The following is a 17,267-nucleotide window of genomic DNA, read 5'->3' as shown; positions in this document are numbered from 1 at the left end:
TCCATGCATGCACTTGTCTGGAAGTTACACCGATTTCTGCTCTTCCCTCTGAGCTTGCCTTCTATGTACCCACCCCTCGATATCCCATAACAATCTCCCAACTCCTGTGGTCCATCTCCTCCTTCTGACTTTCATCGGTTCATCTTTCTCTTTCCACCATGTTCTTCTCCTCCTTTTCTTTATAGCTCTTTCATCCTCACTCATATCGATCGAACGAAGCTTCTCCTCCTTCCTCTGTATACGGTAATCTACAGCTACAGCTATGCTAGTTGTGATGATTTCGCATGTTACAACGACAAGGTTGACCATAGCGATCATAGTGACTTTTGGTAACTGTTCGCATGCTGACCAACGTAAGTGTGATTCAAAGTTTGGTAAGTTAGGCGGTTTGTATATCAATGCAGAGGGACATTCAGGTACTTGATTGGCGATGATCAGTAGGAATACGGCGGCTAATGATGTAACAATGTAGATCAGCGGCAGTGGTGATTGAGTCTGAGAACTGATGAGATAAATATTTTACCTGCATGCGGCGCGAGCGATAATATCATTATTATTAAATGCAGTCCCGACTGAAGCCAGGCCGAGTCACTAATACGAGCATGTACAGGTACTGATCAGCTGAACTCGAATCCATATACTACTGATGGTATGCTACTCACACAGGACGACGTCTCAGTATACCAATAAGCTCCAAGAAGATTCCAGGAAGTAGATAAACGCATTGCAGGACGACCGTGACGGTGGTGACGATCCACCTACATTAACATTCGCCGACATTAGGCTAATCCCTCGACAATACAGACGGGTGGAATTACCGTTATGCGAGATACGGATGAATTAAGGGGCAAGGACCGATACGGAAGTGAGATATTTAACTCACAATACTAAAGGCTGAATGAAATTCTTAAATAGCAAATACGGTAACAGCGCACTCAAAACCAAATGACTAATGACCAACAACAAGTGAATGATAGGCATGATTGGAGTAGGCAAGTTGATATGTGGAGGTATAGGTACAGGTATAGGTAAAGATTTAGCTGTGAAAGGTACCGGCATTCTGGGAGTCTTTAAGGTGAAATGATCTTGAATGAACTTTTTAGGTGTTTTGGGTGTTTTCACTGGTTTTCGATCTTTTACATTCCATTCACCTGCCTCCATATTATCAAAAAACTTTTGATCATTTTTATCCCAAAGTTCCAATTTCAATCCATTACTATTCCTGTTGATATCTCTATCTGAGGGTTTAAGTCTCCCTTCTAAGATGGATACAGTCTTAATCCGATTCAATTCATCTTTCTGCAATATCTCAAATGGACCTTCATGTGCTACATCCTTGTGTGTGGGTCTCATCCCATCCTGTATATCCCATTCCGCCTTATGAAAAGCATTCTCAAATGGGTCTTTGGTGAAGTCAATACCACCTTCTCCATCAGTGCGGGAGTAGGTGACAGGACTGGATTGGGCGGAAGTCCTCCTGGACGAAGAAGCTGATTTATGTCTCGGAGGAGGTGGTAAGCTGTCGCGTTTGGGTAATATACTCGGTCTCTTTGACCTCGTACTACTACTTGAAAATGAATCGCGGTAGTTTGATAAAATAGTCTCCGAAAGATCTATCTCATCAGGTAAGAAGATTGCAGGGGTCTCAGAAGGGTAGTATGTCAAAGGTTGGAATGACGTTCCACGGTCACTCATTCTGTGAATCAGCTTCTTGTGTATTTGATAAAGATGTGAGATTGTTTGTAGGTAAGTCGTCTGGTTATTGCTGAAGACGCTGGGTGTGCAATATCCACAATGACATTGAAGGTGTAAGCCCGCCCATATTGACGACTCAGGCTACTCAAGCATCAGTCCACTCCTTTCAACCCGAATCCAATCAACGGGGGTATAACCTCACAAAGGATATCCTGGTGGAGAAATGGGACATACAGGATTAAAGGATATTCTTCTGACATCGATCTACGAACCTTACATGAGAAGAAGCTGTTGACCTATTCTCCCACATACTATAATCGATATTGAACTATACATACAAGTCCATCATTCATATCGCCATCGGCATAGGATACAATGTTCCACATACATGAATCATACAGGATCTCGTATGGGGTAGTTCACTAGCATAAATTCTTCTGTTGTACGGTGACTGTATTAACATTATAGTAAGATCAAGCTACCTAAAAGGGAATCCACTACCTTCACCCAAAGTGAAATCATCCCAAAAGCCTTTCAGATCGAAATCGAAATTAGTATCAAAATCAAACAACCCTTCTTGTCCTCCTGCAGGATCACTACCATTACCATTATTACCATTATGATTATAGTTCACTGAATTCTGCGATATATTCGCACTAGCCGCACCTAGACCTAAACCAAGGCTCGACACGTAATCACCTGCACCGCCTGCAGGCGTAGGGTTATACTGAAAGTGTGTCGGTGTAGTTGAAGAATCATTATTACCGTTGTTGTTCGGATTGTTGTTGGTGGTATTGGTGGCAGGAAGGAAGTTGAATTCGAAAGGTGGGAATTGGAATGGTTTAGGTTGTGTATCCAAAGTTTCGGTAGGCAATGTCCAAGGTAATGGTGTAGGTTCTGAATGTGCGGCGGGTAAGGGTGTAGAGGACATCGGTTCCGGTGAGGGGAATCTCGATGGTACAGCCTGTAATGTTTGCACATGACAAATCATTGTCTCATCAGCTTCATTCGTCATCATGAATCAGCCCAAGTGATAGCTTACACTGGCGTCAGACAATTGTTCCAATTTCTTAGAGAGCATTCGCAACATCTGCCCATACTTGTTGGCAGGATGATCTTTGTCTGGACAAGCCAGAACCAAAGCCGCGCAGACATGATCGACGAGCTCGCGGATCCTATCAGATGTCAACAAGATCAGCTACAGAGTTCTCGCAAAGGATCCTATCATTGATCACTCACCTTATCATATCTTTACCGGTTACTGCACCCGAGTAACTACTCTTCAGCGCGAATACAGCCGCATATGAGATATTGATCAGATATCTTGAAGGTAAAAATCGTAAGGAACCCATTTGAGATAATCGCAAGGCAATAGCCATGATCTCATTTGCTGATCCGATCGACTCGTATATGTATATTGCATCGGGTGAGGTTGCCGAACCTGCGTGATCAAGATTATTGACACTTGGTTCAGCTTCACTAGTCTTAAATTGGTGATGATGGTACTGAACGTACCTCTTGGGAACAATTGGACGGATTGTCTACCACCATCCCTCCCAGCTTGAGCCTCAGCCTCTGCACGCCATTGAGCTCTCTTCACATGTGCCGAATAACCGAATGACGAGATGTACAATCTAGTTGGATGCACATCTCATAAGCTACTCAAACAGTCATATGGAGACCACCGAGCTCGATAGCTTACCTGACGAATTGATAGGTCATCCAACTTAGCTCCTGTAACGTCTGATTAGACCACTTTTTAGGTTTCCAGATAGTCCTATAACTATCTAGAGCTGCGTGCGAAAAAACCTCCAGGCTTAGCCACCACGACCCAGTGGTGAGAAAAACGTGGATTACTCACCTCTCCTAAAATGGTCCAAGAACAAAAAGTACTCCCCTTGTCTAACCAATACAGCTGTTCTACTCTTACTCGGATACAAAATATCATGAGCGTTGGTCATGATTTGAGTCAACTCCACTAAAGCCTGCATCAACGAAGCCGAATCATCGTGTGTAGAATCTTCATTTTCGTTTCCGTTTCCTGGGGAAAGCTGTAAAGGGAAGTTGAACCTTGCGGCTGCTTCACCGGTTTGGGAGATATGTGAGTATCCAATGAAACATAGTGATGGACCTCTCGACCAGAATGCTAAACCCGTTCTGAGACGTATAAAGCACGATGGAACGCTTATGTTAGCTGGACCTGTCCAAGAGGGAAGAAGAGACAGGGAGTATGAGACTTATCTATAGTACGATCATATAGGTAACACCATGTCCATACACTTCTTACCCTTTCTACATCGGGTGTACGTTCATCCTCATTGATTTCCAAGGCAATCTGATCCACTGTTGGTCACTTATCAGCTTTACTATCTGATGATTATGGCGAATCAGCACTTACACCCTAAGAGGTAGGCTGCTCTGATCGCTAGACCAGTCAAACTCCAACTCCTCCTATTATCCGTTCCATGTTCGCCCGTAACCTCCGTCCCAGGTCCAGAAAGCATATTGAGGCTATACGATTTTGGTGGAGCCGCCCGTTCCCTGGGCAGATGTTCAGCCAAGAGCAATACCCCTTCTACGAATCCTACACTTCCCGGTAATCCCGCAAAGGAATAGTCAGCCATGGTTTCTCGTAGAATGGGCCATGTCTTATCGTGTATTTCACGATATTTCGGATCGACAGGATGTCGCGATGCAACGGCTACGATACATGTAAGGAGGAAAGAATCGTTATGCGCCAGGTCGAGGAGTTGTTCGCGTGTACGTGGTATTCGAGAGGTTTGAAATATTGGCTATTCAATCAAGCATTGCCACCGAACCAAATCGTTAACACGAAAACAAATTCTTCATGAGCAAATCTTATGTCACTTACCAGCGAAGGATGATGATCCCTAAAATAGATATTAACCAATTGCTGCAAAGTTTCTTCATTCAAAATTCCATTTTTGATCAAATGAAATTCCTCCAATTCCCTTACGGGAGAAGCTTCTTCTGAGATATCCCACGAGACTCTCTTGGTATCTCCATTGGATCTACCATCCTGCTGGGGATGTTTACCCTTATTTGCCGGCATGTTCGGATCAGTCTCACCGTTCTCATCTGTCGCTGCATTGGCTAGGATCTCTAAAGCGTCCATCTCGTTGGACAAGCTCGCATTGACAATCTTCCTCGTGCCGTCCGGCTCTACCGTTCGGCGTTTTTTCGCACGATGCTGGGAAGGTTGATTAGGCGAGAGTCCGGTGGTAGATCCTACGGACGATTCGCCCATTGATCCCGGCGTTGTAGTATCCGGATGGTGCTGCGGAGTCAAAGAGGTCTGAGAAGGAGGAGGAGGTAGCATTTGATTTTGTGAAAGTGTATGTGAGGAAAGGCCACTTGTGGTGTTACTTGGTCCAGCTTGTGTTTGAGAGTATTGATCGGGCCAATTGGAACTTGAAGACGAAGGTGGATTATGGTTGTACAATGCTTGATTCCGCGATGTATCGTCTACTTGCGGCTGCATAATATGAGAAAGCGAAGATATATCCCACTCGCTGGTGCTGGGATTGTTCTCGAATGGGGGTCGGATGATCGGCTGAGGTTGAGGTTGAGGCGGGTTATGTTGACTTGAATTGGGGTTCGTGATCGTAGTTGTTGTTGATGTTGTAGATCCATGAGCAGGATACACTTCTGCTTGAGATGGATCGACTGAGGCTTCTCGCAAAGCTCCTTCAGCAGCGGTCGATGTTTTCCTTCGTCGTTTCTACGTTGCGAGAGTCTCGAGCATCAGTACAGGCGCCGGCAGATACAAAATACTCTCTCCACACTCACGCTAGGCAAGAAGACACAATCCCTCTGTTCCCTCCTACATCTCGAGCAAGGTGGCTCCGAAGGAGCATTGACATCCCCCAGATCGCATTTCGCTTTCCTCAAGCGACAGTGAACCTAGCAGACATCAAGCGTATAAGCGACTGTTTCAATGGTTGAAAGAAGATTACGAAACTCACACAAGCTCGATAACCCCTTTTAGGGACATTGGCATCCTTATCATCCTTCTTCTTTTTATTATCCGATGTCGATCCTGCATTTGCACCACCTATTCCACTAGTCCCAGGCTGGACCTGAGGTGGTATACTGGAACCCCCCGAGATCATGTTATAATCTGACGGCCCAGCCGTTGCGAAGCCTTGTCCATATAAGTGAGAGAGATCTGTACCAGGCGGAGGGGAAAGTCGAGATGCAGGATGAGGTATAATGTTGGATGTGGAAGTCGATCTATCGGGATTGATATTCGACATGGGGCCCTCTGTTGACTTGGTTAGCTAGTGATTTCCGATCTTACTGTACTTTGAGGGATCTGCCGATTGTGTTTGTTCACTGATAGTTTCGAGTTGTTATTATCTGTTCAAAAAGCACATCACCGATATTTCAGGCAATTTATGATATGCACTGCGTTGACTGTTGTAGATCTTAGATTGTACAAGAGGCATGCTCATGTGCAAATCACAAGTCCCCGAAATGAGACTCATCGGACTACGAAATAACCTGTGGGTACGGTACCAGTATTCCTGGTACATCGTATGTCACGCGGGGCCAGTTCAGGCTCCGGTGAACATGACAAATTAAACAAATAGATTTCGTTTCAACGGCATCAGTGGCAATCCTCCGTTCATGCTGTTTCCTTTCCCTTGGTCTTCTTGCATTCCTTTGGGCGACTCGTTAGTGTCTATCTGTGCTTGTACCTGAACCCATGCATACTCAGTCTCTCAATGCGACATGCACTACATGTATCATTGTATGCATGCTGACTCACATGCTAGTCTTCCACTGACTGTGCTATGAAGGGATGTCTATGTGATCCTCCTACTTTTGCACCACGTGGCCTTACTCAGGGAGCGCGGTAAATCACGGGCTGCCTCAATATAGGTGTAGCCCGGTCCGGGTGTCTACCGGATATAACCGTGATGTGTGCTAGTAGTAAAAGTGGTTGTGTTATTTCCATTTCGTGCTTGGTTAGGTGGGGGGGAAACCAGCGCACACAAATCTACATAAAGTCGTTTTCTCCACCCTCATCTCTGATTCACTCATCTATCTTCTAAACAGAGTAATCCCATACGTCGCATCGACAAAGCTGTGAGTATTTCTCCCTCTGGTCGTCTTCAGCAGCGCCTGACAGACTGATTGTTTCTGTAGCAATCTCTATTCACAACCCACCAAAGGCCATTCAGACCTCGATCACTATGTCCGCTTCACGATTATGGGCCGGTGGACCTTCAGTCCCCCTCGTCACTGCTATGAACGCCGACGAGTCAATCAACTATGATGCTCTCGCCAAACAAACTGTCAGACTCGCCAAAGCAGGTTTGGGAATAGTTTTGCTTGGTACCAATGGTGAAGGTGTGTATATGACGTTTTCAGGACTGTTCTTTATGATATCACTGATACGAACTCGGACACGTAGCTTCTCACCTTTCCAACGAGGAGCGAAGGAAATGTACCGTTGTTGTGAGAAAGGCTTTGGATGATAATGGATTCAAGGATGAACCTTTGCTTGTTGGTACTGGAAGTGAGTCTCAGCATCTCTCTCGCTCCAGTGATATACCCCATTATAGCAGCGTGAAGATCTTCCTCCATCGATCATGTAGCTGATATCATCTACTTCACTGTTGTTCAGGTGGATCTGCCGAAACCACCATCACTGTCACCAAAGAAGCTGCCGAAGCAGGTGCTACTCACTCTATCGTTATCACCCCAGGATACTTCTCTTTCGCTATGGGTAGAGACAGGAAAGCTATCAAGGATTTCTTCAAGAAAGTGTTCGATAACTCTCCTATCCCAGTGATGATCTACAACTTCCCGTGAGTGATCTTCTCTCAATCTTCAACCCATTGTATCATTATACTTGCCATACGAGGAAGGTGCATAAGCTGATTGTTTTTGGTTTTGTGGGATGTAGAGGTGCCGCAGCAGGAATCGATCTCAACTCAGATGAGATCAACGAACTCGCCGACCACCCAAATTGTTTCGGTGTCAAATTGACTTGTGCAATGATTGGTAAAGGTCATCGAATCGCCGCTTACACCCAATCAGAAGAATTCTTAGCTAAGAGAGCATCAAACCTGAAGAGTCAAACTGTCACAGGTCAATTCCAAGTTTTACCTGGTTTCTCTGAATCTACCCTCCCTGCTCTTCTCTCTCGACATACCGGGTGAGTACTCATTCATCCTATCTTCAGCTGTATTTATAGTCACGTGTGAACGACTGCTGACTCATCCTGTATGTTCTCGTGCTAGATGTATCACCGGTACTGGTAATGCCATCCCCAAAACTATCCGAAAATTATGGGATACCTCTGTAGCTGGTCTCAAGGGAGATGCCAACGCTTTAGCTGAGGCTTTGAAATTACAAGACCGAGTTGCTGAAGCTGATTGGACCATTGTCAAAGCTGGTATTCCCGGTACCGTAAGTAGACAAACCTTCCCTCTTGGATCATCTGCCCTCTTCACAATCGTCTAGGCCTTCTACCTCTCTTCTGTCTCACTCAGTTTTTATTCTCTTCGCCATGTCAAGTACTCTGTTCATGGACAACGGCTGATAACACATCTGCCTATCAATAGAAATACTTCCTCGACCACTACGTAGAGAAGGGACTTGGTGGTCCAGCCAGATTACCTATTGGTTCCATCACTGACGATGTCAAGAAATTGATCGAAGTCGACTTGAAGGAAGCTTGGGAATACGAGCAATCGTTATAAGGTTGATATTTCGGATTATAGGGTGATCATGCATCTGGGTTATCTCTTATAAAAGTACGGAACTGAATATCTCGTGCTGAACGCGTCCCGAAGTCTTAACAGTATTTCACTGTTGACGAAAGCTAATGTGCTGATGTTCTGGACAACGCTGGAGAGGAGTTGACCAATCTATCTCTGACACGGTCGATCGGCTGAACTGATGTGCCCGCGGGCCCGGAGTGGCATATAGAATCGAAAGATAAAACAACAGGCGTATCTTGGCCTCCTCAAAGGGGACCTTTCTATTGTTCCACTATCTTTTGAGGCCCTTCGGAAATTGAAACAAAGGTGGAATCATGATTCAAAGCCTTTAGACCTATTTCTTGTCTCCTCCCCGATGATACCGCCTCGGAAAGGCTCACCTTTCAAGCATTGTGCAGTCCAAGTCTACCGGATTTCAGGTCAAAAGATCTTGAGAAAGAAGATACAGGTACAGAATCTGGTATTTCACAATACATTTTGATCTTATCTCTCACATCACTGCATTTATAAAAGGCAGTTGCCAAGACATAGAACCTGAGCCGAAACAACCAATCCATACGTCTTCCATCAATTGCTATCGAGCGAGGAATTAGTGTCCAAAATGATGTCTGATAGATCAACTTTGGACCGAGCTTCAATCCCTATCAACAAAGACAGGGATAAGAACAGCAGACACTCGGCTAGATATCGTCGACTCCATGGTGATGGGCTCACACAATCACAACACACTCAATTTAGGCGACAGAGGGGAAGCAAAGTCGGTGTAAGTACCACAGAGAATCAAGAGCTAATCTAAAGGGTTTTAAAAGCTTTTGGACATGATGCAACTGAGACTCAAACTCAAGACCCAAGTGATAACCATAGTCAAGGAGGATTAGGGTTAGAAAAAGATGATCGTAGTAATTTTACCAGAACAGATTCGATCGTCTCCACCACGCAATCGCAATCACCCTCAATGTTAAATACAAGCAGAAGAACCACTACGGCACATCCTGAATACCATCAAGATGATACGGGACATACGAACACAAACATACTTCGCCATCCACATTCCAACAGAGTTTTCGAACGATCGGCTCTGTTACAAGAGGAGGGAAAACCTTACGATGCGCCGCCAGGTGAATACTATGATGGTGGTAGATATAAACGGTGGAATATAGTGTTTTACACATATGGCAGAGATGGGGAGGAGCAATCAGGAAAAGGACATGAGGTGGACGAGGTGGAGAGGGAGATGTTGAGTGAGTTAGAGAATGATTATCGTACGAGGGGGTGGTAGTCGGTAGTGGACAGAGTGCGTTACGGTACAACAAGTTATGGTGAATTAAGAGGTGTAGCAGAGATTATGTACTGTATTATAGTTCAATTTCTGCTTCTCCATATCATGTCCAACTCGTTATGATACTACTGTAATCGATCTCATAACCCATCCTGCATGACTAATCATACCTTGATCCAATAAACTATTCCTACTAATAATACCAACCCTTCCACGACGTATCCCATTCCCAGTCCTATCTCACTAACTCTATATCCACCCGAGGACTTCCCCGATCCTCCATTAGGATTAGTATTCTGACTAACTTGTAAAGAATTGGGTATCTGCTGATTATCTACATCGTCCCAATTGATATCACCGGGATTGGAAGGATCGTTAGGACAATCGTTCTTGAGGTGAGAACCGAGGATGTTGGTTAGGTCGTTACCTCGTATATCGGGGATTGTATATTGGCTATAACAAATTGCATATATAGCTGATCAGTGTGATATACACGTATTATTTGAAATGTGGATAACATTTTCTATGATGATTAAGCACATCCAGTAGTTCGATCGATTAGTGATTAAGTTATTGATCGTAAAGACATAGTCTGATATCTCCCGCAGACATGACTAGTAAGTTAAAGAGATCCAAAAAATCACTTACGCAGCTTTAAACAACTCATACATACATCCCGTACATTTAGCACCCTTGAACACGGAATCTGTAAATTGATCTAAGTTGGTTCCTGTAACCAGAGAATCGAAGAAATTGTTATTGTTCGCTTGGTCTGTGGTATTTAGGGCCGAAGGTAGACAGAGATCGGATGTGCCGTTGCTGCGATCGGAATGAACAATCAGTCCGTCAATAGACTAATACAGTCTTATTACGGTTGACACAGCACAATCAAACACACTTGCAGTGGTGTGTATTTGTATGATTTACCACCAATAAAATGCACAAAGTCCGAAGAAGCTTTATCTGAGAGGACTTTTTCGGTTTGGGAAGGTCCAAAATCAAACTCACAAGTAAACCTGACAAGCCACAGTCTTATAACTACTACTATACCTCTCGATCACCTTATTTAAAACACTTATAAGTCCATTTGAAGTATCGCACGAACCCTCAATCTGACCCTTTGCATCATTCAGGTCTTGGTCCGAACAAGATTGCGAACAGACATTATCGAGGTATGTATCGAGCTGAGTGGAGAACGAAGCGTTTTGCTGAGGGTTGGAAATTAGTGAAGCGAGGTCCGTCAGACCTAGACATGATCCTACGGGGGAGGATGTGAGATTGACGAGGGTTATGAGACATGACATCGAGGAGACTTGGGCTGCCTGGAGGGTTTGGAGGAATGCGACCTCTTCTGTTTCGATTGATGTAGAGGTTGAAGAGGTGTCACTTGAAGAAGAAGATGAGGATGATGAAGAAGAAGAGGAAGAGGAAGAGTCATCGGAGGAGAATAGACCTGGGATGGCTGATACGGATAAGAGGAATGGGATGAATAGGAGTGGAAATTTGGGAACGAACATTCTGAATTATCTATTCGAGGTTACTTCTCTGTGATGAGCAAGCAATATTGATTGTGGCGGAAAATAATGTAAATGAGATTTTCTAGTATGGTTAGATGATATTTACTGGTTTTTGTAAAAGAGCGTTATGTTCTACGTCGTATGGTCTTGTTATACGGTATTTTTATCTTTTCACTTTTTTTTTCGGTCTCTTACTCGTATCATAATTTGATATATTGTTGTTATCACTTTACTCGTCGTGCAAGGGCATGTCAAATATGATGAAGATCAAGAACCAATCCAGATTGCAGGATTATATCACTTGAGGGGTCAATTGCCCTTTCTCGTCAAGACACTTCCGACCATACTCAAAAACTCTACATGATTAACAATGGATGTCATTATACGGGACTATCAGACAAAGGATCATGTGAATATCTCGAAAGGATGTCAAATCATGTCTGATAGTTTTACTGGTAAAACAAGTCATCAGTATGGTTTCAACATACTATACAAGCAAGCTTGTATTGTATGAGGATTGTACATCAATCGATGTCAGAGCGAATTAGCAGTGTCAGACAAAGGTACCGATAGAATGCCATTATGCAAGCATCAGTGATATCATGATGTTAGTGGAGAATGCTATCATACATGAACTGCATAATGTAAACCGTATTATATGGTATCGTTACGACGGCACATGGAAAATCCTTATTGTATGTGTGACGAGGTCAAGCACTGCTTGTGTGATGTGAAGTGCAGTTAACATGAGTGGGATCGGAATGGAGGTTGTAGACATAACTGATGAGCGGAATCGTGAAGATCAAGAAGGAAGTGAATGAATGAGTAATTACAACGTTGTTCGAAGCTCGGCGTGACAATCTAAACAGAACAATTGATACGATACATCAGTAAGAACGGTCAAGGAGTTCTGACATTGTTTTGGAGCACTGCGAGCGTTGATTGATCATACTTACGGGATGATACTATTTGTTGGACAATCCGCCAGTTGAGATTGCTCCTGCTCCACCACTCCCAGCAGCCCTGTTCAGTCGTTCTTCGGTAGCTTTGATTTGCGCTTCTAAAGCTGCGAGTTGTGATTCGAGATGGGGAAGCTGTGAGCGGCTGTGGGAGTTACGTATGAATTCATACAGGCAAATGTGATGCGAGGGTAAATATAAGAGGAACAAAGGATATCACGTTCAGCTATGGGCCATATTGCGATGCAGTGCGAGATGGGGATATGGACATCCCCTCAGAAGCAGTATAAGGAGAGCTCGTAACTCACCGTCTATCAACCTTCTCTTGCAATTCCTTGACATTCGCTTCTTCAACTTGCGGTTTCCCACTCCCATTCCCATGGCCTGCACCGTTGATCCTAGACGTAACGTCCGACAAGATATCCCAATCGCCTAATCCACCAGCTGCACCTGCGGTAGCTCCGTGACCTAAACCAGATCTCGAAACACTACCTGTAGGTTTCAACGCAGTTGGAGTGGGAAGATAATGAGCAGGTGACGTTTGTTGTGGAGATTGGTTAGGACCCATGACTGCATCCATCAATGATGATACACTATTATTGCGATGGGTTAATTGGGGTAAACCTAGATTTACACCTGGATGAGGTAGGTTGGATATGGTATCGTTATCGTTCTCTTCGCTTCGAAGTGAAGTGGAAGCGGGGTTATATGTGTTGGCTGACGGGTTTGGAGGGAAGCTATCAGGTGAGTTGGGTTAGTAAGATGCGATGCATTGACAAAGGTGGGAGTTGGAAGAGCTGTAGGGATATCAAAGGCAGGGGTATGTAGACGATGTGGGAAGATGCTAAATGGGCCAGAGATAGAGTCGCTCACCCAACGGTACCTCCAGAGGAAGTTGATCCACTAGCTACGTTTGAAGAGTCCATCTCGAATCCAACGCCGTACGCCAAGGATGAAGGTGATCCAGAGGACAAAGGATGGGTGATTATCCTATCTAGTCGATATGTGTTGACTACCACCAATCAAAGCGAGATTGCGGCTGTAAGCGAGTATTGCAGAACAGAGTTCTCGATGGGGGAATAGATGATAGCGATATTTTTGAGATTACGGATATGTTGATGGGACTGAATATGGTGTCTTACTTGGACTCCCGCACTGTCATACACTTGGTGTCTACGCGTCATGATCTTTGTACTTTGCCTTTGACTTCCTTATCATGAAACACGTGCGATATTGCCTCTTTCAGAAATTGCCGTACAATACCGACATGAAACGCTTCCCATTTACCCCTTGATAACGATAAACTCATTCAACCGATGTACAAGTGCGATTTGCCATTTTCGTCTTTTTATTCAAGCATACCGTTGATAAAGGACCCTCTCCAGACTCATCAATCATCGGAGATCCAAGAGAATGGGATGGTCAACAGCGGCTCCAACCGAGGAAGAAAGAATAGCAAATACTTACTCAATCCGTTCAGCATTCCATCATTACTACTCACACAGATTCGCTTCTTTCCCGGTATGATTGACGATGTACTCCTACGCCCTACACTAGCTTCAAATATGCATCTCGAGTCAGTTGACAGAATTACAGATCTGGTATATGAACACACCGCCGGTTTGAACTTGCGCATGGAGATAAGGTCATCCACTGGTAAAAGGGTGTGTCGACGGAGAGACTGAGTAGTAAGCGATATGTCTATTTCACTGGTATCTAGCTATTTTTCACATGAGAGACTACCACTGCCTCTCTTGCTCATTCTGACACTGGGTGTGTGTAACAATATGATATCCCGATGTATCGGTATGCTCAATCAGGTTCAACGACAATGGCTTTTACCCCCAGCTTCCTTTCGATATCTTCCATTCCTCTTCACATCAAATTTATGGATAAAGAAGGATCAATCACAGTTCTTCCAATCCATCGCTTCTCAGGTGTTCCGGGACAATTACAAAATATCATACAGATCCTCATCCTTGATGTTCTCCAACCATCCTTTACGAAACCGTGCTAATCCATCCTATCTGTTTATCTGTTTAACATTCGTCATTCGTGCCTGCTGATCAATCTTTGTTGACACTTATATGCGTTTTCAGTCTAACCACTTTTCGCGAAAGTCTAGAGAAGATCGTGATATTTGTTGAGGATGTGGAACGGGATGATTAGGGCTTAGAGTATGATCAATCATCCTGAGGAAAACGATGAGCATCCGGAAGAAGGAAGAGGGAAGAAGGAAAGAGAAAAGAGAAAAGACTGATTGGTAGCTGATTGATGGTAGATTGAGACAGGCAAAGGATGGGTAAAATACTATGAGGAAGAAGGAAAACCGGGAAAGGAAGAAGCAAGGAAAGAAAGATATTATACACTAGAGATATATTCTAGTTCGAATTCAAGTAACAATCCTTCTTTCTTCTTTCTTTCCTCAAGGTCTTCCCAGAACAATTCTTCACTTGACAGAAATCATTTCAGCTTGTAGAGATACATATTTCTCACCCCTTATCCTCAAATAGTTAGTTACACCATTTTCAATTCGCGCACCCCTGCTCACTTCAAAGGTCTTTTTAGATCGTCTCTTTGATTTGACTCTTCACTGATCATCACCAAGGTAAGCTCATCATGTTCCAATCTTCCTTGACTACACATCGTTTGTCCGCTATCTATATCCTGTCAATCCACTGAATCACCCAAAGTTACGTATGCTGATTACTTTCTTTGACATATAGTCATTATGGACTACCAATACCATCAAGAGGGGTGGGGACCATTACAACAGCCCTTCAATACATTCCCCTTATACTCATCATTCCGAGACACGAATATCAGCGACAATGAAGGAATCGGATCGAGCGCTTCTCTCGTGCACAGTGATCATGAAGGTGAGTTTGTTGTTCATCGTTTTTAACACGTTCGAAGCCATTGCGACGATGTTTGCTGAGACGATCTCACTTACACAGGCTTTTCGCAACTTCCAGCATATCCCATTTCAACCATAGCTCACCACATCAATTCGGGTATCGATCTCTATCAGCCTCGATATGTACCACCTCTTACCGAGATCCCTCAAACTCCTGTGCATTCCTATATTCCGGCCATACCTCCTTCTATCAGTCCCAGAGATATCCATATCCCGCGATATACTGGATTGGAGGTAGCCATACCTGACTCCAGCTTTTTACCGGATTCTGCTGCGTCACCGCTCTTCACGTATGCCAAGAAGAAGGATGAACAATCCATTCAGGCGGATACCGATACAGAGTCAGAATCGGATTCGGATTATGGCTTTGGTACAATCCGGGAAGTCAGCAGAAATTTGTTGAACGATCTCACCTCAATAAACTCCTCAATCTCTCAAACTCCCTGTGATAACCAGACAGTTCAGACAGATATCGTTAATTCACACCCTGTTTCAGCCAACCCTGGTATTATCTCGGCCGAGGGATCATCGGTACCACCTTCTCCCATTGTATCTCCCGCTTTGGTCAATCCCCCATTGGTCGACGTCAACAACAAGAAGGATCCGGTCAAGAAGAGGAAGGGGAAGTTGACTCTCAACAGGAAGAAGGAAATTGCGGTTGCGCAGACACCGGGAGTGAGTCTCTGTGTAACCAGTGTTTTGGTCGGAAATCTGTCGCTGATCATATGTGCTGCTTTCTTAGTGTAAGAAAGCTAGTTCCGGACGACAAGTCCTGCTCGCCAAGAAAGCTAAACCCGGCAGAAGACCAAGACCCATGAAGCCTGTGGGTGGGAAGAAGAGCAGTGCCAATGTAGGAAAGAGTAAGGTGAAGACTGTCACCAAAGCCGCTGCTGCACCTGAGTCCGATTCCCTCATCAGCTTTCACCAGTCATCTATGACCAATGACGATGCCCCAAAAAGCATATGGAATTCATCGTCCTCATCATCAAGGTCTAAGAAAAGTATCAAGCTAGCTGCCGCAAGCAAACCAAGGCGCTCATCCAGTGGAATAATCTCTTCTCCCAAATCCGGCAAAAGGAAATTGCCACCTCAATTGTCTTCTAAAGTTCAACCAAAGGAGGTTATCGGCTTAGGTGAAGAAGATCACCTTTCACCAATTCCACCTTCACCTGCATTCGTTGCCGATTGCTCCGACGGTGAGGATGATGACTATTGTCCGTCACCCTTCGCTGCAGAAACAGATGATGAGCTGGATTATGATTCGCCTCCGCCGTCAGCTACTAGGAGAAAGAGAGCTAGATCACAGGAAGAAGACGATGAGGAATGGACTATGGGAAAGAAGAGCAATGGGAAGAAGAAGGTGAAGGAGTCGACCGAGGTGGTAGAGTCGATAGGAGAGGCACCCCCAAAAGAAAGACAATTGAATAAAACTAGAAATCGGTTTTATCATCCAGGTCGACAAGAACAAAACGTACGTGCCCAATCGAAGTATCGAAATAAGATCAAAGCTAGGAGCGATCTGGTGAGTCATCCTCCACTACGCCCGCGATGGGTTGAGAAATTGACAAAGGTTGATGTCTGTCATTCCTAGGTTCTTGAATTCGCTCAAGAAATCTTCCCCAAGGTCCGTAAAACTCCGAGCGCAAAGAAGCTCTTGGCGAAATTGAGAGGTACGTATTTGATTCGTTCTTGGGCTTTGGTCTCAATACTAACGGGACAGCTTCAATAACAGACCTCGATCACGCTTTCGCTACAGAAAAGTTCGGGCAGCTTTAGACGGTGTAGAGCGATATGGGTTGTTGAAAGTCGAAGATTGGTCTTGAATTGTACCAGCTCGTCAAAGGAGATGACAAGGATTTGAACTCTGACATACAAGTATGTTTCGAGAAATTTTTAAAAGGGTATTGAAGTACCTTAATTCATACTTTTCTTTGTATTTAAGAGGGGTTCTGATGTACACATTTCTCGTTGCGAATCCATAATGTTTCCCTCTAATTTCTTCTTTTTTTACAATTTCCTCAAGTTGTACAGCATCATATTGACAAGTTGAAATCATTCTTTCTTGAAATCGTCGATTTAACGAATAACAATGATATATTTAGTGGACTCGATAGGTAATATGTACAGACAAGTATAAAAACGAAA

At 44.2% G+C, this 17,267-nt stretch overlaps 7 protein-coding genes across 7 annotated transcripts; 3 read left to right on the top strand and 4 right to left on the bottom strand.

Moving 5' to 3' along the window:
* Positions 1–24: 24 nt before the first annotated feature.
* Positions 25–1,695, bottom strand: L199_005077 (uncharacterized protein; the record flags this gene model as incomplete). The annotated part of the gene is made up of 4 exons (XM_064890792.1): positions 25–452; positions 524–591; positions 663–758; positions 884–1,695. 4 exons carry the CDS (start codon positions 1,693–1,695, stop codon positions 25–27), a joined length of 1,404 nt encoding a protein of 467 aa, XP_064746864.1.
* Positions 1,696–2,173: 478 nt separating this feature from the next.
* On the bottom strand, positions 2,174–5,972 carry L199_005076 (uncharacterized protein; the record flags this gene model as incomplete). Its single annotated transcript, XM_064890791.1, has 11 exons — positions 2,174–2,659; positions 2,738–2,870; positions 2,935–3,136; positions 3,211–3,329; positions 3,398–3,488; positions 3,557–3,852; positions 3,933–4,038; positions 4,094–4,487; positions 4,568–5,437; positions 5,506–5,619; positions 5,682–5,972. The coding sequence occupies 11 exons, from the start codon at positions 5,970–5,972 to the stop codon at positions 2,174–2,176; spliced, it is 3,102 nt and encodes a 1,033-aa protein (XP_064746863.1).
* Positions 5,973–6,914: 942 nt separating this feature from the next.
* L199_005075 (uncharacterized protein) lies at positions 6,915–8,429 on the top strand (the record flags this gene model as incomplete). Its single annotated transcript, XM_064890790.1, has 6 exons — positions 6,915–7,071; positions 7,136–7,240; positions 7,349–7,532; positions 7,631–7,882; positions 7,968–8,136; positions 8,292–8,429. 6 exons carry the CDS (start codon positions 6,915–6,917, stop codon positions 8,427–8,429), a joined length of 1,005 nt encoding a protein of 334 aa, XP_064746862.1.
* Positions 8,430–9,051: 622 nt separating this feature from the next.
* L199_005074 (uncharacterized protein) lies at positions 9,052–9,729 on the top strand (the record flags this gene model as incomplete). Its single annotated transcript, XM_064890789.1, has 2 exons — positions 9,052–9,151; positions 9,260–9,729. 2 exons carry the CDS (start codon positions 9,052–9,054, stop codon positions 9,727–9,729), a joined length of 570 nt encoding a protein of 189 aa, XP_064746861.1.
* Positions 9,730–9,893: 164 nt separating this feature from the next.
* L199_005073 (uncharacterized protein) lies at positions 9,894–11,246 on the bottom strand (the record flags this gene model as incomplete). Its single annotated transcript, XM_064890788.1, has 3 exons — positions 9,894–10,182; positions 10,378–10,548; positions 10,738–11,246. The coding sequence occupies 3 exons, from the start codon at positions 11,244–11,246 to the stop codon at positions 9,894–9,896; spliced, it is 969 nt and encodes a 322-aa protein (XP_064746860.1).
* A 965-nt stretch (positions 11,247–12,211) lies between these two features.
* On the bottom strand, positions 12,212–13,131 carry L199_005072 (uncharacterized protein; the record flags this gene model as incomplete). The annotated part of the gene is made up of 3 exons (XM_064890787.1): positions 12,212–12,350; positions 12,514–12,942; positions 13,079–13,131. 3 exons carry the CDS (start codon positions 13,129–13,131, stop codon positions 12,212–12,214), a joined length of 621 nt encoding a protein of 206 aa, XP_064746859.1.
* Positions 13,132–14,936: 1,805 nt separating this feature from the next.
* On the top strand, positions 14,937–16,898 carry L199_005071 (uncharacterized protein; the record flags this gene model as incomplete). The annotated part of the gene is made up of 5 exons (XM_064890786.1): positions 14,937–15,084; positions 15,163–15,797; positions 15,865–16,644; positions 16,714–16,792; positions 16,855–16,898. 5 exons carry the CDS (start codon positions 14,937–14,939, stop codon positions 16,896–16,898), a joined length of 1,686 nt encoding a protein of 561 aa, XP_064746858.1.
* Positions 16,899–17,267: the final 369 nt, after the last annotated feature.

This window comes from Kwoniella botswanensis, chromosome 1 (genome assembly GCF_036426115.1).
Source record: "Kwoniella botswanensis chromosome 1, complete sequence".
Classification (NCBI taxonomy): domain Eukaryota; kingdom Fungi; phylum Basidiomycota; class Tremellomycetes; order Tremellales; family Cryptococcaceae; genus Kwoniella; species Kwoniella botswanensis.
Note: the sequence above shows the minus strand (reverse complement) of the source record. Positions and strands in the feature narration are given on the sequence as shown.